At 50.2% G+C, this 24,003-nt stretch overlaps 9 protein-coding genes across 11 annotated transcripts; 3 read left to right on the top strand and 6 right to left on the bottom strand.

Annotated features, from left to right (window-relative positions):
• Positions 1-234: 234 nt before the first annotated feature.
• On the bottom strand, positions 235-1,017 carry LOC117900889 (thioredoxin-like protein 4A). Its single transcript, XM_034811420.1, has 2 exons — positions 732-1,017; positions 235-661 (listed from the first exon to the last, which is right to left on the bottom strand). Exons 1-2 carry the CDS (start codon positions 807-809, stop codon positions 311-313), a joined length of 429 nt encoding a protein of 142 aa, XP_034667311.1. The 5' UTR covers positions 810-1,017; the 3' UTR covers positions 235-310.
• A 463-nt stretch (positions 1,018-1,480) lies between these two features.
• On the bottom strand, positions 1,481-3,620 carry LOC117900658 (histone-lysine N-methyltransferase SETD1A). The gene is made up of 3 exons (XM_034811093.1): positions 3,349-3,620; positions 2,820-3,289; positions 1,481-2,748 (listed from the first exon to the last, which is right to left on the bottom strand). The coding sequence occupies exons 1-3, from the start codon at positions 3,495-3,497 to the stop codon at positions 1,502-1,504; spliced, it is 1,866 nt and encodes a 621-aa protein (XP_034666984.1). The 5' UTR covers positions 3,498-3,620; the 3' UTR covers positions 1,481-1,501.
• Positions 3,621-4,349: 729 nt separating this feature from the next.
• LOC117902363 (transmembrane protein 94) lies at positions 4,350-10,074 on the bottom strand. 3 transcript variants are annotated; one of them, XM_034813678.1, is made up of 10 exons: positions 9,744-10,074; positions 9,049-9,682; positions 8,268-8,982; positions 8,091-8,208; positions 7,492-7,588; positions 6,656-7,439; positions 5,280-6,448; positions 5,040-5,223; positions 4,728-4,977; positions 4,350-4,670 (listed from the first exon to the last, which is right to left on the bottom strand). In XM_034813678.1, exons 1-10 carry the CDS (start codon positions 9,923-9,925, stop codon positions 4,598-4,600), a joined length of 4,206 nt encoding a protein of 1,401 aa, XP_034669569.1. In that variant the 5' UTR covers positions 9,926-10,074; the 3' UTR covers positions 4,350-4,597. The 3 variants fall into 3 exon arrangements, with proteins under 3 accessions (XP_034669569.1, XP_034669567.1, XP_034669568.1); XM_034813676.1 differs by having other exon boundaries at positions 5,280-7,439; positions 8,046-8,208; XM_034813677.1 differs by having other exon boundaries at positions 5,280-7,439.
• Positions 10,075-10,163: 89 nt separating this feature from the next.
• LOC117902366 (E3 ubiquitin-protein ligase RNF8-like) lies at positions 10,164-10,951 on the bottom strand. The gene has a single exon (XM_034813681.1). The coding sequence runs from the start codon at positions 10,894-10,896 to the stop codon at positions 10,186-10,188; it is 711 nt and encodes a 236-aa protein (XP_034669572.1). The 5' UTR covers positions 10,897-10,951; the 3' UTR covers positions 10,164-10,185.
• Positions 10,952-11,426: 475 nt separating this feature from the next.
• LOC117901330 (E3 ubiquitin-protein ligase RFWD3-like) lies at positions 11,427-12,246 on the bottom strand. Its single transcript, XM_034812039.1, has one exon. It carries the CDS (start codon positions 12,180-12,182, stop codon positions 11,427-11,429), a length of 756 nt encoding a protein of 251 aa, XP_034667930.1. The 5' UTR covers positions 12,183-12,246.
• Positions 12,247-12,796: 550 nt separating this feature from the next.
• Positions 12,797-13,912, top strand: LOC117902367 (protein YIPF6). Its single transcript, XM_034813683.1, has 5 exons — positions 12,797-12,916; positions 12,974-13,193; positions 13,272-13,443; positions 13,511-13,668; positions 13,730-13,912. The coding sequence occupies exons 1-5, from the start codon at positions 12,899-12,901 to the stop codon at positions 13,840-13,842; spliced, it is 681 nt and encodes a 226-aa protein (XP_034669574.1). The 5' UTR covers positions 12,797-12,898; the 3' UTR covers positions 13,843-13,912.
• Positions 13,913-13,920: 8 nt separating this feature from the next.
• On the bottom strand, positions 13,921-17,759 carry LOC117902365 (alpha,alpha-trehalose-phosphate synthase [UDP-forming]). Its single transcript, XM_034813680.1, has 5 exons — positions 17,629-17,759; positions 15,944-16,484; positions 14,989-15,881; positions 14,308-14,929; positions 13,921-14,243 (listed from the first exon to the last, which is right to left on the bottom strand). Exons 1-5 carry the CDS (start codon positions 17,757-17,759, stop codon positions 14,004-14,006), a joined length of 2,427 nt encoding a protein of 808 aa, XP_034669571.1. The 3' UTR covers positions 13,921-14,003.
• A 1,652-nt stretch (positions 17,760-19,411) lies between these two features.
• Positions 19,412-20,336, top strand: LOC117902368 (probable DNA replication complex GINS protein PSF2). The gene is made up of 2 exons (XM_034813684.1): positions 19,412-19,830; positions 19,881-20,336. Exons 1-2 carry the CDS (start codon positions 19,586-19,588, stop codon positions 20,245-20,247), a joined length of 612 nt encoding a protein of 203 aa, XP_034669575.1. The 5' UTR covers positions 19,412-19,585; the 3' UTR covers positions 20,248-20,336.
• Positions 20,337-20,808: 472 nt separating this feature from the next.
• On the top strand, positions 20,809-23,833 carry LOC117902364 (vacuolar protein sorting-associated protein 53 homolog). Its single transcript, XM_034813679.1, has 4 exons — positions 20,809-20,983; positions 21,047-21,553; positions 21,608-22,776; positions 22,833-23,833. Exons 1-4 carry the CDS (start codon positions 20,861-20,863, stop codon positions 23,719-23,721), a joined length of 2,688 nt encoding a protein of 895 aa, XP_034669570.1. The 5' UTR covers positions 20,809-20,860; the 3' UTR covers positions 23,722-23,833.
• Positions 23,834-24,003: the final 170 nt, after the last annotated feature.

Raw genomic sequence — 24,003 nt, 5'->3', positions numbered from 1 at the left:
TGCAAAAAAAGGATTACTTTAACGAAAGAATTCAAATTTTTAACACAAAACGTATGTACGAGCTATTGAAAAACCACAAAAAAAAAACTTAGTTAAATGTTATACATATATATAAAAGAAAAACAAAAAACAGCAGAAAATTGATGTAAATGTTAGCGATATTAATGAGAAAAATGTGACAAGTGAAACCAAATAAACCAGAAGAAAAATACATATACACAAAAGTTGTTGGTTTTGCCATTATATTTGAGGTAAATTTGTCATTCCTAAAGTTGTTACTCGAACATTAATCTAAGCTCCTGGCTCCTTCTTAGTATCTGTACTTCGTGGAGTAATCCTTTGGCGAAACGACCAGACCGCGTCCCTTTCGTGCTCCCCGATACACCGTCTCCACAATGTCAATCATCTCCTGCTTGTCCTCCAGCGGCCAGTTGATTTTGTTGTTGTTGCCGGTGCCCAAATCAATCATGATGTGTTTGTTGCGGAAGAAAAACATCACCGTGCAGGGATCGTACAGCTCGTACATTTTGTTAAAGTCCGGCACCTCAGTGATGTCCACCAAATAGATGACCGCAAAGTTCTTCACCTTTTCCGCAATGCTGTACATGACCTCGTCCATTTTCATACACGCGGGGTCCCAATCGTGGCCAAAGCGTATGACCTAAGGGGAGGAGGTGGAGCAGAGTCTGAATGATTTGAGGGCAGGCACAACTTGACCGGCAAACACTCACCACAACACGATCTTCCTCGGAGAGTATGGCCTGGTCCACTTGCCAGCCATTGTGTAAATGTGGTAGCATGTACGACATCTTGCAAGGTTATTTAAGTAACTTTTGTACAAGTAAAAATGTAAACAAATTGTGGCACAACGAAAAATAGTGCTAGTGCCAGTCGTTGGTCGCCGGCAGCGCAGGCAGTCTCTGTGGCTCTCTCTGGCCGGATCAGGAAAGTAGGAATACCCGGCTTTGTGTTAAGTGCTGTTTAAACTATATTAATTTAACAATTTCACGAAATTGTTCATAAAAACAATTTTGCGTTTATTTTTTTAAGAATCAGTGTGCCCGTGGACTTGTAATGCCGCATCCGCAAAAATATACTCAAATATACCTTCTCATTTTTAAAAATACCATAAATATACAGTAATACCTAAATCATTATCCACGATTTTGATATTCCAATTAATATTACCAGCTAATAAGGACTTTCAACAATAAACCAAATATTTTCTTTGATTTATTAATAATTTCTCCACAAGACTGGTTAGTTTTCATGGCTTCCCTTTGTTTGGTTGCAGAATAAATTTGCATAAAACGCAAGACTGTAATGTAGGCAGTATGGTTGGTGGTCCGACGCTCAGAAAAATACCGAGAAAAAAACGAGACCAATCGAGATACGATAGTCAGCAAGCAGTGCACGGCGCCTAACTCAAAAGTAAAATTCATTGTTTTTATATTAAATTATGTTTTTTATTATCCGAGAAATAGTATTTAGAGTCCCCTTATCAGTTCAAGTATTTGTGCTTAAAGCTATCTATGTGTTCGAGCACCTTAACCGTCAGATTGTTGATGTATTCATCGCGCCCCTGCTCGGTAAAGACGTCGGGCGCACTGCGCCGCGACACGTAATGGTTGGGCAGGTTCACCTTGTGCCTGCCAATCGACTTGATGATCAGCCACAGAATGTAAAAGCTGAACCACACCGTGAAGTATAACGGAATGTACCAGAGCTTGCGGCCAATGTAGAAGTAACTGTACTTCTTGACACGTGGCTCTGGCGGCGGCGGTGGTGGCGGAGGCTCCGTTGGTGGCGGCGGTGGTGGTGGCGGAGGAGGTGGCGGCGGCGGTGGATGGTGCACGTGATGATGATGATGCGGATGATCATCGTAGAGCAGTTCCGGATACGAGTCGTCGGGGTACGAGGCGAGCGGATAATCAAAGTGGCCCGGATAATGCCCGTGCGGATGATCATGCTCGGGATGTGGATGATCCGGTATGTGATCGTGATCGTGATCGTACCCGTGATCGTGATCTTCCGGCTTTGGTGCCGCCGATTCCGGGTGTGATTCCAGCCAGCCAGGCGGTGGCGTCGCATACTCCATGCTGGGATCGTACTTGTGATCATCGTTGCTCTGCGATCCATCATTGTGGAGGGCAGGCAGTGCACCGCCATCATCGCTACCACCGCCGTCATCTCCGCCATCAGGTGAAGCCATATCCCCACCGCCACTGTCTGGAGGAGCTCCTCCATCCGCATCCTTGCCCTGATCCTGACCCTGATCCTTTGTGGGCAGATTATCCATGGCACTGGCGGGCAGCACGCCAATCACATCATCATTTCCCTGATCATCATCTGCGGCAGGAGCTGCTGCACTCGGGGAGCTGCCAGCAGCATCCTTGTCTCCATTGCCACCCGCCAGTGGGCCGGGATACTTGTAGCCCGTCGACGCGGGCATTGGTGGACCAGGATAGGCGTAGCCAGCGTTGCTCAGCCCACCCGAAGCGGGTGGCAAGTAGCTGGTGACTGTGTCCGATGGCAGCGCCGCTTTGGGATCCTGTGCGGGCGATGGATATTTTGTGTTCAGCGGCGGAAAGGAGTACGCATCCGAGGGAGGCACATAGGAGGGCACAGAGTTCGAGCTGGCGGCCAACTTGTTGCCATGGGAGTGATCGTGATCATGATTGTGTTTGTGCTGGCCCTTGAACAGCCCAGCGGCGGTGCTCTCACCGGGCGTGAAGCGATCGCTGATGCCTGTGGGGGAAGATCAGGCAAAAGGTGGGTTCAAGTGGGAGTCTAAGCAGTCGCAGGGGATTCGCTCTTACCTTTCTTATAGGGCCTAGCAGCTGGATAGCGACTGGGATTACGTGCTGCAGCGGCGGAGGAGGAGTAGTACGAGGGACTGCCCTGCGGATAGATGCGCGTCTGTGCGGGTCGTGCGCCATATTGCTGGCCCTTGAGCAGCGGCGTTAAGAGCTGTCCAAAGGGATAGGCTGTGCGATAATCCACGGCACGGCCTGTGGAGGCGCCTTCAATGCTCGCCAGGGGCTGGAGCTGCTCCTGCACCTCTTCTGCGCTTGCCACGGGTTGCAGCTGCTCCTCTTTGGTCTCTACAGGCTGCAGCACCTCCTCTTCGCTCGCTGCCACAGGTGTGACAAACACAGGGGAACCGGGAGTGACAGCCACCACCTCGGACTGGTGACTGTAGGGTATAGGCGGCAGTCCGGTCGTTGTGCTCGTTGAAGTCGCCACAGGCGCCGCCGTCGTGGAGTAAACATTCTCGCTGGAGTTGAAGCTGCAGCAAGGAAAGCAATCAGCGTCTGCCTTTGGGGTTTAATCCCGAACTGAACTTACGTTTTGGGGAATATTAGATCCGTATTGAGAGCCTTGAATATCCTCGGTCCCTGCTCGCCGCTGATCAGCACTTGGGAGTAAGCGCGCACCTGCACAGAGCTCAGGCCAAGGAGAAGACACGCCAGCGGTGGCAGCCAAGCAGCCGCCATAATTGACTAGGAATTCGGTTGGGTTTTGTGGCTATCTGTAGCTCAGGATTCACTATTAATTTTCACTCTTCCACACTAATTATAAGGACTATCCACTCGTCATATCCACTCGATTGGGGAGCTGCGTATCGCGTCGCGCGTAGTTCTCGACTACCACAAAGACCTAACCGGGGATTGGTTTTATTTGCAGGCAGTGGCAGAGTTCGTGATTTCGTTTTTTCATGACCCAGTTTCGGAAAGGTGCTACTAGAAGTGATCTATATACTGGGGACTCATACGGGTAGCAGGCAGCACTTTCATTTCGTCGACGTTGCTGTGTGGCAGGTGCTAATCAATTGTTACTCCACATTTTTGATCACATCTTCCGTTAGAGACTCCCGTTCCGTCCACTGTGGAGGGTTCTTGGAAGTGCTACGACATGTGGCTGGGCCTCTTCCCGTGTGCAATGTAACTCCGAGTCATGGCTCTGTTTAGCTGCCTGCTCCCGGCGTGTGCCAACAAATTTGGCTGATAATTAGTAACATTTTTGAGCTGCAAAAGGCGAGAGAATTACATCTAAAGTGTGCGCAGAATGTAGCTTTTATTTGCTCACTCTGCCGCCTCAAAATTGAAAGATTTCTAATCGGAATTTAATACACAAAAATATTTGTGAGGCTCTGCTGCTGGATGTGGGTCACTTGCTGCCACTTGCAACGTGTCTTCCCCCATTAGCACCTCCTCGGGACGTGCTCTGGCCTGTTGTCGCCGCTCGTTCACAACTCAATTTAATGCAGAACCAAAGAGAACCAGTTCTGGTTAAACTTACACCCAAATGCCCATTACTTTTACTTGTTTAGGGATTGTTTAAACATATACATTTAGTTATATATTTCATATAGTAATTGCAAAAGTCTTTTACGAAATGTTAGAGGGGCTTTGGGGGTGTCACACGAAGACTAAAAATAAACACTTAGGAAACACTTTTTAGATGAAAGAACAAACGAAAAGTAAAGTACAGAACCGCAGCTAAAAACGAATCAAAACAAATGCATAAATAATATAAGGGTTTAAGTAAACAACGTAGAAGAAGCGTAACCATGTACAGCCTGGGGTTTGGCGGCCTAGAAGGGCGAGTTCATGCCCAATTTGGTGCCAAAATCCAAGCGCGCGCGACGCTGATAGCGCGCATTAACCCTGGAAGGAGAAACAAATAAATTAGCTACAAATTCAAGTCAAAAATGTATCTCCTACTTGTTCTCCTGAAACTTGGCCAGCTCGCTGATGATCCAGCTGAGCAGCGCACTGCCAAAGAGCAGCAGCATGGCCAGCCAGAGCTGCGGCAATTGCTGCTGCAGAAAGTCATCCAGCGCCAGCTGCAGCGACAGAATGCCAAAGTGCAGAAGCACCAGGCCCAGGCAGGTGAGCGCCCAAATGCGATTGGTGAAGGGATTACGCTGCCAAATGGCATGATCACGATGCACAAATGTAATGGAGATGCAGGCTGCAAGTGGACACAACAAGTTACAGCAAAAGGAGCGACAGAAAGGCAGGGAAATGCCTCACCAAAATGCAGCAGTATGGCCAGCAAGGCGCAGCTGCGTGATAGGTACAAAAATTGATAGAAATTCGCATCATTGTCGGGCTGGAAGTCATCGAGGTCGTCGTCGCCCACCTGCAGCTGCTCTTCGGCAGTGAGCAGCGAGCTGCTGACGCTGGACTGCGCCAAGCACATCCAATAGGTAACGAGCTGTGGGCAGAAAGCAATAAATACACTCCCCAAGCACGCGTTAATCCTCAACTCACCAGCGTTATAATGGGCACAAGAAACTTGCAGCCATAGCACCACATAACAAATGCAAAAGCGCGCGAATCGTAGTCCGTCTGCTTCTTGCTCGTCGCTCGATTCATAATCTTGGGATCCACCTCGATGTGGGCCAGCGAGATGGCAATCAGCGGCACGGGCACCGACATCAGATAGATGGAGAGCAGCGGCGTGAGTACGGGCGGCAGTGAGAGGCACGCGCAGAGCACATTCATAATGGATATGCTGCCCGCACAGCAGGCCCAATACTGTATGCAATTCCACAGGCCCAGCGAGAAGCGGCGTGACAGCTCAATTATGGCCACCAGCGAAAGTGGGTCGTCCCGGCACACGGCTATCGAGCAGGGCAGCGAGTTGAGCAGCCGACTCAGATACAGCGGGGAGACGGTGTGCGCCGGCGACTGCATGGCACGCGCCCCAGCGCCATGGAGGCCGCACTCCAGCAGCTGCTCGTCATCATTGGAGGCCTTGCCCTTGTCCGCCTGCCGCTGCCACAGCCACTTGTTGTGCTGTATGTTGGCCTCCGTGTAGGCGTCGACGTCTTGACACACCTGCGGATAGAGCGGCTCCACGGCAATGCTGCAGTCGGCCTGCAGAAAGATGTCCGCATTGGCATTGCTCGCCGAGCTGCCCAGACAGACGACAATCTCGCCGTAGGACTGCATTATGTCGAGCATCTGCCGCGTGGCCTCCGCCGAGCAGTCCGTGAAGAGCGACACCTGCAGCGGCACGTTGTCCACCTGCTCCAGGTGCGGGCGAATATTCTCAATGCCGCGCGGCAGCTTGGCGCGATTGGACATGTCGAAATTGATGGGCGCACTCTGATCGGTGCTCTCGGTGAGTGTGCTCAGCGAGCGGCAGTTCTCGTCCATGGCCGAGTCCAGCGAGTGGCGCTGCTTGAGGCGATTGGAATCTGTCTCGGTCTCCATTTCCCCATCGCCTGCGAGTTCAGCCTGCTGCAAGCTCTCCGAGTTGTCCCCGCCACTGCCGCCGGCCTCCCCATCCGAACTGAGCGCGGAATTCAATGGATTGCACTCGTCTGGGTTGGATATGGCACCAGGGGCCGAGGAGCTGAGCGTTTTCGACGTCTCCAAATTGGTGGGCGGCCCAAGCAGATGGCTGATAGCTGGCGCTGCGCTGGGGGCATCACCTACAATATCAGTGGGTTTAGCAAGGGGCGTGGAGGAGGAGGCCTCAACAGCGGTGGGTTCAGGAGCGGGAGCGGGAGCGGGTGCAGGTGCGGATGCGGGTGGCGTTATGTACATGACTTTGGCACTTGCAGGATGATGAATGTTATGTGCCGCACAATCTGTGGCTGTTTCAGTTGGTTCTGTGGTGGTTGTGGCTTGACTTTTACCAGCATTTTTTGGTGTATTTGTCTTCTCTTTATCCTTCTCCTTCTCGACCTCGGGCTCCGGTTCGCTGAGCAGCGAAATGTGACAATTCCAGCCAGACTCGAGGCCCATTTTCTCGGAGAACACACGCGAACGCAGCTCGTTCTCCTTGCTAAAGTGCACGAAGCGAATGCACGCACGCTCGAGGCGCTCCACCAGGCGCACGATGTCGTTCTGCGCTTGGTACTGCATGGTGACCATGCCGATGAACACCTGATGGCATTGCATCTCGAAGCAACCCTCCACATCGTTGCAGTCCTCGTCCTTGTGCTCCGAATACAGCAGCGAGTCCGTGCTGATGCTGTGGCTGAGCTTCACGTGGTGGCCGCCCTGGAAGTCGCAGTGCAGCTTGTCCACGTGCTGCATGCGCAGCTTCGACTCGGGCGGCAGCTCCAGGTACAAGCACTCGCCGCCGCTCTGCTGCGGCCCGCTCAGCGCTCCGTGTATGCCATGCCGCAGCGGCCGATACGCAAACGCTGTGCAGTAGGAGGTGAGCGCGCTGCGTTGATAAAAGTCCAGCGCTCGCTTGCGATCCTGCGGCGACAATGGATGCAAGTCCTGGCCATCCCAGAAATCGTCACAGCAGTCCAGTATAATGTCCGCTGTGCCCTGCGTGAACAACGACAAATAGCCGCCGGGGTTCTCGCGCATCACCACGGAGAGAGAGTGCGGAAAGGGCACTTTTACTTTGGAGGAAAGCTGCAGCTGTCTCGCAAAGCGAATGTCGCGACGCACGACATCGGGTTGCTGCAAGAAATGCCTTTAGTTGGGTGTCCTTATGGTGTTTCCTTGAGCTTACCAAATGCCTGTAGCTGGCCAGTTGTCCCTCCAGCGCAAAGCGATCCGTGGCATGATTCGTGAAGCCAATTTGCTTGGCCAACTCGCAGAGGCAGCGTCTGAGGGAAGGGAGCAGCTATTAATAGTGGCAACAAACTGGTTAAAGCTGGATGCAAGAGGCAGCGGCGGTGGTGCGTGGGAGCATGCATGCAGGCAGGCAGGCAAGCGAATTAGAATTTAATTTTAATGACAAAGTGGGGCAGCAGGAAAAAGTAAATGTCAATGGAATTAGCTTCGAATTTGCAATGATTATTTGTTAATAATTATCATAAACTAGCTTCAGTTTTTACACGTTCTTTCTTACATTCAAAAACTTTACCAATCGCTCTGGAGGGGGTACGTCCAATGGGTGTCAAAAAATCAAAAATAAACGCAGAAAAAACTAAACGCTGGGCTGGCTTTTGGTGTGGCAGAAAATCATTTATCATATAAAGATATATTTACGTATTGTTTGGGCAAACAAATAACTTAAAAAGGTGTGAGTCAGAGATGGGGGATGAGAAGGGAACTACGTACCCATGCAAAAAGCTTTTACTGGATTCAATGAGTGCATACGCATACCGATTTGTAACAGGCACCAAATCTTTGTCGAGCATCGCGACGGCCGTCACATGTCCACAAAACTGCGCGTAGTGCTCATGGGTGAGCGGGGAGCAGGTGTTGAGCAAGATGGCCAGACCTGCAATGCAATTTCAGAGTGAATAAAGCGAGGATAAAGTTTGTTTTTGCTGCACCCACCCAACGGCTTCAGTGACTTGATGTGCGCCTTCCACTCGTGATCATCGAACTCCAGTCGAAACGGGCAATGCTGATCGTGTGTGAGGTCCAACACTTCCGCCACAATGCCACGCTCCTTGTGATCCTCATCCACAATGGGCACATCATCGCTTTCGCTCTGCGTGGACGCCTGACTGCGCGCGCCATCATCGTTGGCCTCCTCGTCCGTGTTGTGCAGAAAGAAAACCTTCTCGGCCGTGGGATTGGGCCATGACAGAATGCCCTTTTTGTCCACACAGCAGAGCGCGGAAATGGAGCCCAGCACTTGCACCAGATTGGCCGAACGGGGCAGCAGCTCGCTGTCGCCGCGCCACAGCTGCATCCAAATGCGCAGCACATTGGAGCGCAGCATTGATATGTTCTCGTAGTTGCAGGAGGGCGAGTCCAGATCCTCCTCGAACGACTTGGTGGGACTCCTCTCGCTGGCCACCTGCGGCGTCTTGAGGAAGCACTGCAACCGCGCAATGCCCCACAGATTCATGGAGATCCACATGAGCGGAAAGATCAGCGGCAGCAGCGGAATAATGGCAGCAGCTGGCGACTCAATCAGCACAAAGCGCCAGTTGTGCTGCTCATCGGTGGGCAGGCCATAGCCATGCAGGCGCAACAGGCCCGACACGAGGGTGATGCTCAAAGCACTAATGAAGCCCCATTGTTGAATGTATTTTGTCACCAGCTGGAAGGAAGATAAACAAAATATTTAAACATTTCTTGTCTCACAAGGCAGAAGCTCCCGCCTTACCAGATAGCGCTGCTGATTGTAGATGGTTGGCGGCCGCTTCAGTGAGTTCTTTAGGCAAATGCTGAGGTTCTCCAGATACGGCGTACTCTCCAGGCAGCACACAAGATTGGGCAGCGGGGGACGTGCCATTGGCTTGACTGGTGGATCGCCCATGGGCGCAGCGCCGTAAATCTCATTCGCATCGAAGAACTTGTTGGTGTCGAGCACATGGCAGGGGCCGGGCGATATGTGTCCCGGTCGCAGCACAATGCAATCGCCGCGCACCAGCAGCGCCCATGGCAGATTGACCAGAATGCCGTCGCGGTACGTCCATTGCAGTGAGACGCAGGGCGACATGGGATTGCTCAGGTGCGGATAATTGGATGCCTGCCAGTCGTCGCTGAAATGCTGCTCCGCCAGCTGCAGCTCCGCGAGGGCGTGCCGCGTCTTGCGGTAGATCTCTGTGCGCCGCAAATTGTTCTCTCGGATGACGACGAAAAAGTCCAGCGATAAGATAGCCAGCAAACAGATCGCGGGCCACAACATGCCGGTGATAAGCAGCGCCACGCTGGTCAGCAAACTGGTGCCAATCGACAGCCAACCCAATGGACTGTCGTAGCGCTTCACGAAGGCCGCACGCAACTTTCGATACGAGCTGCAACAGATTTGTGTTTCAAAAAGTTATCTAGCTGTCTCGGCCTCTGTCTCCTACTCACCTCTCCGCCCCGTACTGCTGCTCGTGCTCCAGCAGCACCTTTTCAATTTCCTCGTACAGACGCCGCAGCGCCAGTTTTGTGCTGAGACCGAGGTGCTGCTGCTGCTGCGGCGGCGGCGGCGTCTGTTCCGCCTCCTCGAAGGCGGTGCTGCATGCCGGCTCGTTCGGCTGCTTCCGCTGCATTTTGTCCGTAGCCCGCGGCTGGTGTCTTTTCGCATTCGGATGCACTTTAAGCAATCGTCTATATCATCGTTTCTATAATTTTTTCATTTGTTTCGGAATTTTGGAGTTCTTTTTTTTGCCAATCAGCTGTTTGCCACAGTGTGGCCAAACCATGCTGGAACAAAATATTGCCCCGCCCAGTATTGCCATTTCTCGCGAGGAAAAAATGCGCCACAATTCAAAGAAAAGAAAACATAAATTTAGGGGAATATACAAATATATTACACGTTGATGTAGCGTAGTGTAGCGTGATCTGCATGCTTCCTGCAAATGGGACACTCGGGCACACGGTTCAAGCAGGCCCTGATGCATTCGTCGCCAAAGAGATGGCCACAGGCTAGCGAAACCAGGCGGTGTGTTCCAGACGCCTGCCAGGCGTTCAGACAAATGGAGCAACTGATGTCCTCCAGATTGTTGTCGAGCATACTCTGCTTAAGCTTTTCCATATCGAGAGAGTGGTTGCACTTCTGCTGCTCCAGCGCACGGAGAGTTTCTCCACGCTGCTCTTGGCGCTCGGCTATCTCCCGCTGATACTCGTAGTTCATCTGCGCCATTGTCTTGCTTTGCTGCTCCAATTGTTGAAGCACACCTGCATGGCACTCGTTCTCCTGTTGCAACTGCAAAAGCAGGCCATCCCGTTCGATGGTCAGTTGGTTCTTCTGTAGCTGCACAAACTGCAGCTCATATGTCTGCTTCTCGAACATTTCACGCAAATTTACAGGAATTCTGCTCTTCAAGCATTCATTTGCTTCAGCCAGCTCCTGCACGCGTCGCTTTAAGTCACGTGATTCATGCTCCACGTGTGCTACGTGCAGCAACAACTTGGAGTGCTTTCCATTGCACTTCACTGCTACATCTTCGAGATTTTCAGTGCTCCATTCGGATTCTCCCACTAGACCAGCTATCTCCTCAGTCGAATTAGAGCGCTCCATTTCTGTGGCGAATTACGAATTACTTCTACTGTCCCAGTTCGTGTTCGTTCCCTGAATAATTTTGCAAAAAGTGTTACTGTGCCGCTAAAAAAAAGAAAAATTCAAAAAAATGGCATACGGGATAGGACTAGTGTTGGATTTTATTTTTGTTCCGTGGAAGCACCGTTAGGCCTTACCCTTTCTTAGGGTATTACGATTAGTTCTGACTCTAGAATTATTATTTACATATGCCGTCGCATTGTGACATTACTAACAAGGTGACGTTGTGCGCTTTGCGAGGAAAACTAACTTATTCACCAAGCTCAACCGTAAGTAATTTCACCATGGGCCAGCTGGCTGTTGACCAAGCGCACTGAAAGGGTATACAAACTTCGCTGTGCACATGCAAGTTTTCTGAGCAGAAAAGAAAAACGAAAACGCTGTTGTTTGCTTTTTAATTAAATGATTTGTGTCTTACAGTCATCAATATTAATCTAAATTAAATGCAATATTTCGCCCGTGTGTTTTGTAGAGGGGAAATGTCCCAAGTGTTAAGTTTCAAATGGCAAGACGTTGCGGCCATAGATATAGCGAAGCTGTTCAACATATACAGCCCTGTGACATTTTGCACAGGAGCCACGTTGGCGCAGATTCTCCCGAATGCACGCGTCGCCAAAGACATGGCCACAGGGCAGCGAAACCAATCGATGCACCCCAACAGAATCCCAGGGGCGCTTACATATAGTGCAAGTATTCAGCTCCGAATAATTGTTTTGTAGATTTTGTTCCAGCCTATCCATTTCGAGTAAATGTTTTTCGTCTTCACGCTCCAGGGCATTGAGCGCCTCCGTGCGCTGAATCTCACTTTCCGATAGTTCACGCTGAAATGCGTTGTTTATCTCCTGCATCGTTTTTCCTTGCTCCTCCAGTTGTTGGCGCACATTTGCACACTTTGCCTTCGCCTCTTCTATTTGCAGCAGCAGACCATCGCGTTCAACGGTTAGTTGTTCCTTCTGTGAGCTATAAAGCCGCAATTCTGACTTCTGTTTTTCAAAATCCCTCAGAACATTAATTTCCTTGATTAGGAAGCAATTTTCGGAAATCAGTTCATGTTTTTGTTGCCTGTAGTTCCTTGACTGCTCCTTCACATAGTCTAAGTGCAGCAACAACTTGGATTGCTGCGTGTCGCATTTCTTTGCTTCATTGTCGAATATTTCAGAGCTCAGCTGAGTCCACTTTTGCAACCATTCGGACTCCTCAGCCAGGAACGAATCTTTCACGTGGTTAGCCGAATTACAGGACTCCATTTCCTTGTACTTGTCGTAGTTTTAGTCTCAACCTGCCGATCACGTGGTAGTCCCCAGAATACTATTGCGAAAAGTGTACTCACCCTGCCAAAAAACCTAGAAAAATTAAAGGATTTATTTACGAACTTTTAAAAGTTGTGGGGGGTTACACTGCTCTGCTGCTGCGTTTGTTGCTTTCAATTTGTAGCGTTACCTTGCGGCGAAATTAATTGTGCTCCCTTTTTTCCCTTTCGGGAAAACAATAGAATTTATATTTCTCTTTTGTTGTGCGCGCTATTTTTCAATTTTTTCAATGGTATCAGTTAATATACATGTCTCTTTTAATAATTGACATACATTTACATACTGTAGACAAAGCTCCCTTGCTTCCAGAAGGGCGATTTTCATGAAAAACTCAAATGCAAATTTGTAAAATATAAGGTCATAAGGTATACAATCCAATAAAAAAAGTATTTATAATAAGCAAAATTTATGCTTCAATCGGATGAAATTATTGTTTCAGTGGTGAAAGTCTTTGCAAGCTAGTAATAGCAAATAGAACATCAAAATCGAAGAAAATTTTTTAAGAATTACTGTATATTTACAGTATATTTTGAAAATACAAGCGAATATTTCCGAGGGGCTTTCGGTATTTCCGCGGTCACACCGAACAGCTGGGCGGACTTATCATCTTTTTTTGTCCACGAAAACGTAATTTAACAAAATAACAAAATTAAATGGATGCCAAGTTGGATGTGAGTACGAAAAGTGTTATAAGCTTAAAGATGAATACATTTCCATTGACTTGACAGATGTTCGAGGACGTGAACACGTCGCCGTCGCCCTCTCTGGAGGGTGACATGTCAATACCGGGCAAACGAACCACAACGACAACAGCCCAAAACGGAGTGCCCGACTACAACACACTGGATGAGCCCATCAGGGAGACAGTGCTGCGGGATATACGTGCCGTGGGCGTTAAGTTCTACCATGTGCTCTACCCGAAAGAGAAGTCCAGTCTGTTGCGTGATTGTACGTCAGCAGAGCAGCAGAGTGGCTGCAGTCGTAAGCAATTTACTCACTGATTGACTTGCTCGTTTGCCGTTTCAGGGGACTTGTGGGGTCCGTTGGTGCTGTGCACCTTCATGGCCACCATACTGCAGGGCTCCTCCTCCGCGGACAGCATGTCCGACAACGGGCCCGAGTTTGCCCAAGTCTTTGTCATTGTCTGGATAGGAGCGGCCATTGTTACTCTCAACTCCAAGCTGCTAGGTGGCAATATGTGAGTGTATTTACTCGTGCCACAGTCATGGTTTATGTTTACTTGACTTCTACGTTTCCCTTTGCAGCTCATTCTTTCAGTCTGTGTGCGTTTTGGGCTATTGTTTGACGCCCGTGGCCATATCCCTGATTGTGTGTCGCATCATTCTGCTGTCCGCACAGACGCGGTTGCTCTTCTTTTTGCGCTTTGTGACCACCACAATGGGCTTTGCCTGGGCCACCTATGGTGAGTGGAGAATCCAACTAGAGTCTGCGCGTAGTTCTGTAATTTTTGTCTTTCATTGCAGCTTCGTTTATTTTCCTCGGCCAGAGTCAACCGCCGCATCGCAAGCCGCTCGCTGTCTATCCCATATTTCTGTTCTTCTTTATCATCTCCTGGCTGGTGCTGTCCCACAACTAGACCCATTGCCCACAGCTTTATGTTTAAGTTAAACAGCGAACGTTCCATAGAGTAAACACAATGAGAGAGAGACCCAAATCGATTGTAAATTATTTGTTTGTGTTTGTGTTTATTCTTAAAAATCTTAGAACTTATCAGAGCAGATGTGTCTGTGTGTGAGATTACACCTCCAGATTGTTTGCCGTTGAGGCCACCTCCAGTGACATTTGCATCTGTACGCCATCGCCCTTGGTGGGCCTGTAGGTCAATGAATTGGCGCGCGCCTTGCGGCCCATAAAGTGACGCTCCACCCACTTGAGTAGCGTGTAAACAGAGTCCGTTGAGGGCAGGCGATGATCGGCTGCTGTCTTGACAATGTCCGACGAGGTGATGCGGAAAGTTCTCGCCATACCCTTGAGTGCCTGCAAAAAACAAAATTCCATTTTTAAAGCTTTATGCCAAGAGTTCAACCCTCCATGTACGTACCACCATGGCATCCTCATCGGTAAGATCATCACCCACATAGATAATCTTGATGCGCTCGTTCCAGTCCACGCCGAAAGATGTGCGCAGTATGTAGATGGAGGCGCGTCCCTTGTTCCACTGCACAGGCGGACGTGCCTCCAGCGCGCAATGCGCCTCTGTCGCCCGGAAGCCGTACTTCTCGATCAGCGAACGCGCCTTTTCCACCATGACGCCGCGCAAGTGATTGGGCGTCTCGCGATAGTGGAACGTCAGCAGCGCTCCCTTGTTCTCCACCCAGGCGCCATCCTTGCACACCGAATCCTGCAGCGCCTTCAGCAGATCGCTGACTTTCTTCTCATACTCAATGGGCATGGGATGGACGAACTTGCTGCCATCCGGATGGAGTATCTCCAGGCCATGGTTGCCCGCATACGTGATGCCCTCGATGCCGACCATTTTCTTGACATTGTCCACGTTGCGGCCCGAAATAACGGCCACATAGACATCCGAGTGGTTCGATAGTTTGTAGAGGACGTTCTTGATCTCGGGCGACAGTGTGGCCAGATCCGGATGCGGCGCAATGGGCGCCAAAGTACCGTCATAATCCAACAGGAGCGCCAGCTTGTGATTGTAGCCGATGTATCTGTGGGGGGATAAACGAGGATAAGTTGGAGGACACACTGCCAAGTTCTGGGCACTCACTTCAGTAAGTAGTCATCAAAGTCATCCACAGAGACAGGCTGCATGGTGGTGGTGCCCACATCGTCCATCTCGAGAGCGCCCACAGCCTTCAGGAAACACCTCATCCAATGGCTGACATCGCATTCGGCCTCGCGGCGTCGCAGACGCGCCATACGCAGCGCGCGCTCATCCTCCGGCATGGTCAGAGCACGATGTATGACCTCGGCCGCCTCGTTCACCTCGTACGGATTGCAGAGCAGCGCCTCGTGCATCATCTCCCCAGCACCGGCGAACGGCGAGATGACTAGCACGCCCGGAATATCATTTATTTGGCAGGCAACAAATTCCTTGGCCACCAGATTCATGCCATCACGCAGCGGCGTCACCAGACAGACAGCCGCATCCCGATACAGAGCCGCCAGTTCATCCTGGCTGACGTAGTCGTAGATGTAGCGTATGGGCGCCCAATTGGCGGTGGTGAAGCGGCCATTGATGCGTCCCACCAGCTGATCGACCTCCTCCTTCAGCTCACGATACTCCTTGACGTCTGTGCGGGAAGGCACGGAGATTTGCAGCAGACTAACCTTCTCCTTGTGCTGCGGATACTTGAGGAGTAGCGCCTCGAATGCCATCAAGCGATGCACCAGTCCCTTGGTGTAGTCCAAACGATCCACGCCGAGAATGATTTGCTGCTTGGAGGTCTTGAGCACCTTGGGCGCATTCTGTGCGAGGTTCACAAATCGCTCGTAGGGAATGCCAATGGGCAGCGGACGAATACGCACAGTGCGACCGCCATGCTCCACGAGCAAGTTGTTGCGATCCACGCGGCAGCCGAGACTGCGCTGACAGCAGTCCACAAAGTTCAGGCAATAATCCTGAATGTGAAAGCCAACCAAATCGCAGCCAAGCATGCCCTAAAACAGAGGATAGAAGCTAGAGAGGAGGAGCAGAGAGAAAGAGAGAGAGCGTCACACACCTGCAATATCTCATCGGACCACGGCAGCAGTCGGAAAATATCCCATGGCGGAAAGGGAATGTGCAAGAAGAACGCCAAGCGGCAGGGCAGATTCTTCTCCTCCGCGTGCTCGCGCACCCAATTGGCAGCCAGCATCAAATGGTAGTCGTGGATCCACACAATCGGGGGACTCTTCTCGCTGCCCTGCTTCTTGGCCAGGCACTTCTCAAGCGCCTCGATCGTGCGCACCGCAAAATGCTTGTTCACCGTTACATAGTCCGTCCAGTGTGACCCTCCGAAGTTAGCCCTCCCCGGCATGGAGTGGAAGAGTGGCCAGAACATCTTGTTGCAGCAACCATTGTAGTAGCTATCAAAGATCTTCGAATCGATGTTCACGGAGACAACTTGGTCCGACTTGAGGCCCGCTGTGGGCGTTTGATCATTTGGATTCGACTCCGGTATTGCCTCATTGGGATCCTCCAAGTGAATGCCGGACCAGCCCACCCACAGGCCGTTGCCTTTGATAACCACCGGACAGACAGCAGTGACGAGGCCACCAGCACTGAAAGAAGCAAATAGAAACAATTGTTATGAGGTGCCACCGATCAGTGACCAGCGAGCAGAGAGCACCGAGCTGATAGCTGATAAGAAAAATGCCCATAAAATGAGCGACTTCGCAGCGAGAATTGTAAACAAGCTGCGGGATCTCTGGAGCGGATCTGCACCCAAAAAACGAAGGCTCGAAACTCCCTCTGTTAATCCTCACTTTCTGGCATAGGTCGGGATTGCTGCTTGCCTTTCCCCCATATTTAATTCACGTGTCGTCCGGCCGCTGCCTTTCAGTGTCAGGTTCAATTCTTTGCCAACTTCTGTTGACCCCTTTAACAGCCCACTGGGTTGGGAGGGTTCAAAAACGCCTTACGGACCTCGCTGATAACAGTCCGACATAATTATTGAATTTTTTTTTCGAAAATTTGTTTTCTAATAGGCCGAGCTGAAGTCCCCTCTGCTGCTGCTGATAAGACCAGAGGCAGGCGTGTCGAAACAGCAGCTAGATGTACCCCTGAAGCATTCATCTCCCTCTATAGGTGGTTGGGTTTTGATTTGCCTAACGGGCAGGGGACTTGGAAGTGCCTGGGCGGTCGGCTTATCGGCAAATGCAAATTCTAGGCCTGCGATTCGAACTTCGAATTTGAAATTTGGGTTACTTGGAGACTTTTTGAAGTGCAAAGAATAATTCCCACCCGAACAATGATAAGCAAACCTATGAAAATTTCGATTAATTTTGTGGCAATATTTGATTTCTCATTTGTTTCCCCATTTGCTTAACCTTAATGGAGAATTTCTCTGGCAAATAGATTGTAGAAAGTCTGGAAATTGAAGCCTAAAACTAATCGCACTTACATCTTGCAGCCGATCGAAGATAAAACTTGAAAATTGTTCAATAATAAAACCTAAAACCAGTCGGAATTGAATGAGTCAAAAGTTTTCCACCCAAAATTCCTTTAATTGCTTCGAAAACTTGTAAAAACTTTTGCACAGTCCCAAAGATGCTCAGATGTTCAGATTCAAAGCGTAGACATCAGCCTCTCAGCGATTAGAATTACGTAAGGAAATTTTACACTGGATTTGCTAAACATTTAAGTTCTTTTTCTTCAAGGAATCACTTTTTTAATCACTTATTTCTCATAGTTTTAATCACTCACCTGGCTTTCCTTTCCAGCTCCCCAGCCGCATTGCGAATGAGCACAAAGGGCAAACGATTCGAGACAACGATCAAGCTGGCCTTCGTGGAGGGCTCGCCGGCATTGGTCACAATGATCTCCGTATCAGGCATGCCGCTGCAAGAAGATTTCTGGCACTACGTTGAACTTGGGGGATGCTGAAGTGAACTGTTGGCTGAATGGTTGCAAAAAAAGTGCCAACAAAATTAGCACATACTTTTTTTGGAACCAAATTGGAAATGGAACTGGAACTGGATTGTGGGAGGATAGACACCTGCCGTTTGGGGCCGCACGAATTGCACTGACTGGAAGCTGAAAGCTGGAAACCTCAACGAGATCTATCAGTGGATTTTGTTGTGTCTCTTCTATCGCCAAGTCCGGGAGAGGAATTTGTCTGTCTGTCTGTCCCTTATCTGCTCAATGCAATTTCGCGGACTCGAACTGACAAAGTGTTTTGTTTTCTGTCTATTTTCCTGGCAGCGTTGAGATTTGTAGTTTTTCTCGCAGCACCGTACCGTACCCTGCCAAAAATAGACAAGTACTAAGCCAACTACTCGCTCAAGTCGCACTTTTCTGCTAAAAATTGATGCGCATCCAGCAAGGGTCTCCTTCCACACCTCCGCCTCTCTCCCTCTCTCGGCCACTTGGGTTCCACAGTCCACTCGGAGACCTCTCCGCCGCTCATCTTATTGCGGGCTTATCAGAAAATCGTTCAGCGTTCTAGTCTATTAGTATAGCCAGCTGATTATGAGTGTGTGAAACGTGCCACCAGCACCATCATTGTGTCTGTCTGTCTGCTAATGCCACTTGCTGCTCCCCCAAAGAGTTTATACAACAGGCAGCAGGCAGCCACCCAGCCAAAAGTCTCTGCCAGGACACGTTCCACAAGCTGCAGCAAGCGCCGTTACATTGTGGAGCCGCCTCTCTGCCGCATATCGTTTGCTAGTTTTTCTAGAATTAACTGGCACCGCCTGGTATTATCAGCTTGAGAATGTTTCACGGCAGCCGCCGCCGATGTCCCAGCCCTGGCCGTGCCAACCCCCCGATCGTTAAATCGGTGGCAATATTGCCTTTCCTCAGCGATAAGTCAACAAATCGCAGCGTAAACAAGGCGCCGCTCTCTCTCTCATCTAAAGAACATCCGAAAAGTACACAGAATATTTCTGTTCTTAGTTCTATTTTTGGGGGTTTTTCTGTTAATATTTTGACTGCAGTTTGCAGTGGGAAAGCGGAGTACAGTCGAGTCTCAATCCATTTCTAACCTTCTCCTGACCGTCATTTGAAAGTTCAATCCCACCTGCTTGGGTTCCAGATAAGATATGGAACCCTCCCCCACTGCATTTTGGTTTTATCTAAATGCATTTTTACAAGTTGCGGCGGCGCAGGCTGTTTGGGTCTTTGTTTTGACTGCATTTTATTTATACTAAGTGGAAAACTTTTGCTGAACTTGATCGCTTGATCATGTTTGGCATTCATGCGCTTATCACGACGCGCTGTTTGCGTTTTACGTGATAGTTGCGGGGGCAATGGCGAGCAAATTAGTCAGATTTTTGCAAGGTGTAAGCTGGGAGCTGGGCGGACTGCAGCTGCGCAGCTGATAACCTCCGGCATTGCCAAGGGTCGCTGCATTACGCTCGCATATTTATAGTTGCTGCCATTATTTTCGCGTCAATAGTTTGACGTCGGGCCGGCCCGGGCTGGGCCTGGATTCTCGTGATGTAATCAAAAGGTGCGCTGTCCGGCGCGTATAACACTTGATGGGAGCGTGTAACGGCCGCTTGGTTGCCGCCTGCCAGGCCTGCAGCAGCTGCTCATACCGGCTGTTTTGCCTATCGATCTTTTCGATAGACACAAACTGCATTCTCTAAGTGTGAACGTATATGACCAAAAGTGTGGCCTTACCAAACGAATTGAATTGTTTACATTTTATGTGCAAACCATGGATCCGGCTATTATTGAGTTTATTGGTGAAAAGTGCATGATTAGCATAATACCAAACTTCTCCAACGAACCACTGCACTTGATCTATGGCTCGGTGGGCCCATTCCGTGCTGGCTTTCCCGTCTTTGTGCCCCTGTGGATGGCGACGCATTTGCGAAAGCAACAAAAGTGCCGCATTGTGCCACCCGAATGGATGGACATGGACACACTCGAGGAGATCAAAGAGGAAGAGAAACGGTCCAAGTAAGTTGTAGATTTTCCCAAGCACACGCTCTATAATCTGATCTCCACAGATTCTTCACCAAAATGCCATCCGAACATTACATGGTCGTGGCCCAACTGGTCATGAGCACCGCACCGGATGATGTTCCACGCTGCGAGGAGCTGCGCACCCTCATCAAGGACATCTTTGACATACGCGAGTCGAAGCTGCGCACCTCCATCGATGCTTTCATCAAGGGCGAGGGCACCTACGCCAAGCTGGACAACCTGACGCTCCTCGAGATCCACAGCGTTCGTCCCATTTTGCCGTATTCCCTCGATCACATAGCGCGCTACCAGCGCACGGCCACAGCCTCGCAGCGTGACACCTCCATGCTGAGTGCATCGCTGGCTGGCTCGAGCTCGGCCCCCGGCAGTAGTTCGATGTTTTCGCAGTGATGTTCGCGTACCTAAAACTAAACTAAAGTAAGAAGCAACCATAAGTAGATGTCAATTAAATGATGAAGAATTAGACACAAAACACTTCATCGCGAAATCTTTTCAACTTTTCCTGGCATGTAGGAGAGAGAACTATTGAATCGTTGCTTGGTAGAACAGGGTGGAAGTGCGTTGACACCGCTTGCAGTCACTGCAAGGACTCTAGTTTCGTATATCTATGCTAAATACGCAGTTAAAAAGATTTTTCGAATTCAAGCGGCTTCACAATTCGCTTGTAAGTCAAGTGTGACCGAATTATGCTACAAATATTATCGAAAATATGGGCCGATGACATATAATGTAATGTCGCTAATATGTAGAATCGAACAAAAAATAAGTATAAATTTCTAATTTACTAACTATTACTTCTAATGACTACTATTAATAATTGAAAACTAACTGGCCTAAATGTTCAAATACATCTGCGAAAGTGGTCTTAACTCGATCTTTTGCTCGGTATATTTGCAGTACATTTCGATAACGAGAATGTATCTTTATCGGTATATATTTTTGCAGACAGCCAAAACAAAACAAACGAAAATTGTAAAAAATTAGGAAAATCGCACGAAATAAAATGAGCGAGGCTGCTGTGGCTGTGGCCGTGCCTGTGCCTGTGGAAACAGAGGCCAGCACCGAGAAGATGGTGGCCAACAACAAGATACACTTCTCCAAGGAGGTGAAACAGGTCATCGACAAGGTGAGACACCGCCAACGCCGCAAAAAGACAGGCTGTAAAAAATACTGCATGTCCCTTTTGCAGGTCCTTAAAACGGAGGACCCCATGGATGCACCGGATTTCAATACCGTGGACTACATCAACCAGCTATTCCCCAACGAACAGTCGCTGGTGGGCATCGATGAGACCATCCAGAAAATGCAGTGCGAAGTCTCGCTGATTGACGACAACATTCGTTCCGTGGTGCGCGGGCAGACGAACACAGGACAAGACGGACAGCTGGCACTGTGCGAGGCACAAAAGGTGATCAGTTCGCTGTTTAGTCACATTATCGATGTGAAGACACGTGCCGAGCGCACGGAGGAGATGGTCAAGGAAATAACGCGCGACATCAAGCAGCTGGACTGTGCCAAGCGGAACCTCACCTCGGCCATAACCACGCTGAACCATCTGCATATGCTGGTGGGTGGCATCGAGAGTCTCAATACGCTCATCGAGCGGCGCTCCTATGGGGAGATTTTGAACCCGCTGCAAGCCATCACGGAGGTTAATCAGCATTTCCAGCAATTTTCCGACATTGAGGAGATTAAGGTGAGTGTTGGATAGACTCCAGGAGCCACTCATTACATCCCTCCTGTCTTGCAGAATCTCTCGCAAAGCGTGGACAAAATCCAAGTGACTTTGGCGCAGCAAATCAGCGAGGACTTCAAGGAGGCATTTGCCGCCACCAAACCCACTGGTCATCGCTTGGGCCTCAATCAATTGGGTGATGCCTGCAAGGTGATGTCCGTGCTGGACCCGAAAGTGAAGAAGGAGCTGCTCAAGTGGTTCATTGGCCAGCAGCTGGAGGAGTACATGCATCTGTTTCACGAGAACCAAGACATTGCCTGGCTGGACAAGATTGACAAGCGTTATGCCTGGCTGAAGCGGCATTTGCTCGATTTTGAGGACAAGTATGGGCCAGTGTTTCCGCTGGATTGGGAGGTTTCGGAGCGCATTACCGTGGAGTTTTGTCGGCAGACGCGCGATCAGCTCGCGCAGATTATGGCCAAGCGTAGCAACGAGATTGATGTGCGTCTGCTGCTGTTTGCCATCAACAAAACGCAGGCCTTCGAGCAGCTGCTGTCGAAGCGCTTTACGGGCGTTACGCTGGGTGCCACGCCCGCTGAGCAAGCGCGCGTGCTGGTGCAGCCTTCTGGGACTGATGCACCGCTCACCATCACAGTGTTCCATGACCAGATTGGGCAATGCTTCAAGGCCCATTTGGACATTTACATACGAAGCATTGACCGCAATCTCTCCGAGCTGATGGACAAGTTTGTGGAGATGTCCCGTGAGCCCTACAAGTTCGCCGAGGCCAAGACCACGGTGTACCCCAGCTCTGGGGATCTGTTTGTCTTCTACAAGAAGTGCATGGTGCAGTGCAATCAACTGAGCAACGAGCAGCCCATGTACGACCTGGCGCTAGTGTTCAAGAAGTATCTCCGGGAGTACGCCGTCAAAGTGCTCGAAGGGAGCACCCCGAAGCTGGTGCCCATCACCACCAGCAGCTCCATTGGCAAGAGCGTCTCCATGCTCACGCGCGACATGCAAAATCTCTCGACTGCCGCTGGTCAGGTGTTCCACAACTTTCTCAAGGAGGGCGACACGCAGCGTTTTACACGCGACGATCTTGTGCGGATCTGCTGCGTGCTGACAACGGGCGAATACTGCCTGGAGACGGTGCAGCAGCTGGAGGATAAGCTGAAGGAAAAGGTAACCGCTGGCTATGTGGCCAAGATTGATATGAGCGAGGAGAAGGATGTGTTCCATCGGTAAGAGACTGAATAGAAAGAAATTCCCAAATATTTCTAATGCTTTTTCCTTGCAGAATAATTTCCAACTGCATTCAGCTGCTCGTGCAGGATCTGGAGGCTGGTTGCGAGACCTCGCTGCAGGCCATGGCCAAGGTGCAGTGGCAGCACATCAACAATGTCGGCGATCAGAGCGCCTTCATCAACAGCATCTGCAGCAACTTCAAGCAGACGGTGCCCACCATCCGCGACACTTTGGCCAGCTCCCGCAAATACTTTACGCAATTCTGCCATCGCTTTGTGGCCGCCTTCATACCGAAGTTCATCAATGTGCTGTACAGATGCAAGCTCACGCTCTCGGATGGCTCCAACAATGTGCTGGGCTGTGAGCAGCTGCTCCTCGACACGCACTCGCTGAAGACGGCGCTGCTGGAGCTGCCATCGGTGGGCTCGAGTGTGAATCGCAAGGCTCCCACCAGCTACACCAAGGTCGTAGTCAAGGACATGACGCGCGCTGAAATGATCATCAAGGTGGTCATGACTCCGGTGCAGCCACCAGCGCACTTTACGCAGCAGGTGCTCAAGCTGCTGCCGGACATCACCATTGCCGAATATCAAAAGATTTTGGACATGAAAGCGGTGAAGCGCGTGGATCAGCTGCAGCTGATAGATCTCTTCAAGCACACGGCATCGGCGGCTGCAATCAGCGGTCTAATCGAACCAGCAGCCAGCGGCGATGAGGATGCAGAACAAACGGCGCCAGCGGGCACAGCAGACGAAGCGGAGCCCTCGACTGCTGCGGCTGATTCCACGACAACAACGACATCGGCTTCGTCGGCCACACCCAAGCGCGCGTTCATCTTCAGCGTTGGCAGCTTTACGGGCAGTGCGGACAAGAATGCCGATGGCAGCAGCCAGACGGGCATACGCAAGCTGGAGAGTTTGCTAAAGAAACGTTTTCCCTAGTCGCGCGGGACAACCCATTGACACACTGACACATCATTCCATTGAGTTCGAGTTAGATTTTACAACAAAAAGCAACCGATTTTGCCCAAAATTAAAGTTGGATGTTCGAAAATTCCATTCTTTGAGACATTTTGCAGTTATTTGAAAGGTTCTCGAAATTTGAATTGTTCATTCACTTCAGTGGTTCACAGTTGGTTCTTTTGCTTGCAGTTGTTCCCTACTCAGTGGTTCTGTTTCACTAGTGAACTAAAGTGAACTAGTGAGCGAACAACTGAACCAGAG

This window comes from Drosophila subobscura, chromosome U (genome assembly GCF_008121235.1).
Source record: "Drosophila subobscura isolate 14011-0131.10 chromosome U, UCBerk_Dsub_1.0, whole genome shotgun sequence".
NCBI classification, from domain to species: Eukaryota; Metazoa; Arthropoda; class Insecta; order Diptera; family Drosophilidae; genus Drosophila; species Drosophila subobscura.
This window is presented reverse-complemented; position numbering and strand designations above follow the sequence as displayed.

Coding starts and splice junctions, on each gene's coding strand:
- LOC117900889 (XM_034811420.1), bottom strand. CDS start 809: ATGTCGTACATGCTACCACATTTACACAATGGCTGGCAAGTGGACCAG. Junction 662..731: donor CCGAGGAAGATCGTGTTGTG/GTGAGTGTTTGC, acceptor TCCTCCCCTTAG/GTCATACGCTTTGGCCACGA.
- LOC117902364 (XM_034813679.1), top strand. CDS start 20,861: ATGAGCGAGGCTGCTGTGGCTGTGGCCGTGCCTGTGCCTGTGGAAACA. Junction 20,984..21,046: donor TGAAACAGGTCATCGACAAG/GTGAGACACCGC, acceptor TCCCTTTTGCAG/GTCCTTAAAACGGAGGACCC. Junction 22,777..22,832: donor GAGAAGGATGTGTTCCATCG/GTAAGAGACTGA, acceptor TTTTCCTTGCAG/AATAATTTCCAACTGCATTC.
- LOC117902367 (XM_034813683.1), top strand. Junction 13,194..13,271: donor GTCCAGTCTGTTGCGTGATT/GTACGTCAGCAG, acceptor TTGCCGTTTCAG/GGGACTTGTGGGGTCCGTTG. Junction 13,444..13,510: donor AAGCTGCTAGGTGGCAATAT/GTGAGTGTATTT, acceptor TTCCCTTTGCAG/CTCATTCTTTCAGTCTGTGT.
- LOC117902368 (XM_034813684.1), top strand. CDS start 19,586: ATGGATCCGGCTATTATTGAGTTTATTGGTGAAAAGTGCATGATTAGC. Junction 19,831..19,880: donor GAGGAAGAGAAACGGTCCAA/GTAAGTTGTAGA, acceptor TGATCTCCACAG/ATTCTTCACCAAAATGCCAT.
- LOC117902363 (XM_034813676.1), bottom strand. CDS start 9,925: ATGCAGCGGAAGCAGCCGAACGAGCCGGCATGCAGCACCGCCTTCGAG. Junction 5,224..5,279: donor TTGTGCCCATTATAACGCTG/GTGAGTTGAGGA, acceptor TTCTGCCCACAG/CTCGTTACCTATTGGATGTG. Junction 4,671..4,727: donor GCCAAGTTTCAGGAGAACAA/GTAGGAGATACA, acceptor TTCTCCTTCCAG/GGTTAATGCGCGCTATCAGC.
- LOC117902366 (XM_034813681.1), bottom strand. CDS start 10,896: ATGGAGCGCTCTAATTCGACTGAGGAGATAGCTGGTCTAGTGGGAGAA.
- LOC117902365 (XM_034813680.1), bottom strand. CDS start 17,759: ATGCCTGATACGGAGATCATTGTGACCAATGCCGGCGAGCCCTCCACG. Junction 14,930..14,988: donor TTTGATGACTACTTACTGAA/GTGAGTGCCCAG, acceptor ATCCCCCCACAG/ATACATCGGCTACAATCACA. Junction 14,244..14,307: donor CCGATGAGGATGCCATGGTG/GTACGTACATGG, acceptor TGTTTTTTGCAG/GCACTCAAGGGTATGGCGAG.
- LOC117901330 (XM_034812039.1), bottom strand. CDS start 12,182: ATGGAGTCCTGTAATTCGGCTAACCACGTGAAAGATTCGTTCCTGGCT.
- LOC117900658 (XM_034811093.1), bottom strand. CDS start 3,497: ATGGCGGCTGCTTGGCTGCCACCGCTGGCGTGTCTTCTCCTTGGCCTG. Junction 3,290..3,348: donor GATCTAATATTCCCCAAAAC/GTAAGTTCAGTT, acceptor TCCTTGCTGCAG/CTTCAACTCCAGCGAGAATG. Junction 2,749..2,819: donor TGCTAGGCCCTATAAGAAAG/GTAAGAGCGAAT, acceptor CTTCCCCCACAG/GCATCAGCGATCGCTTCACG.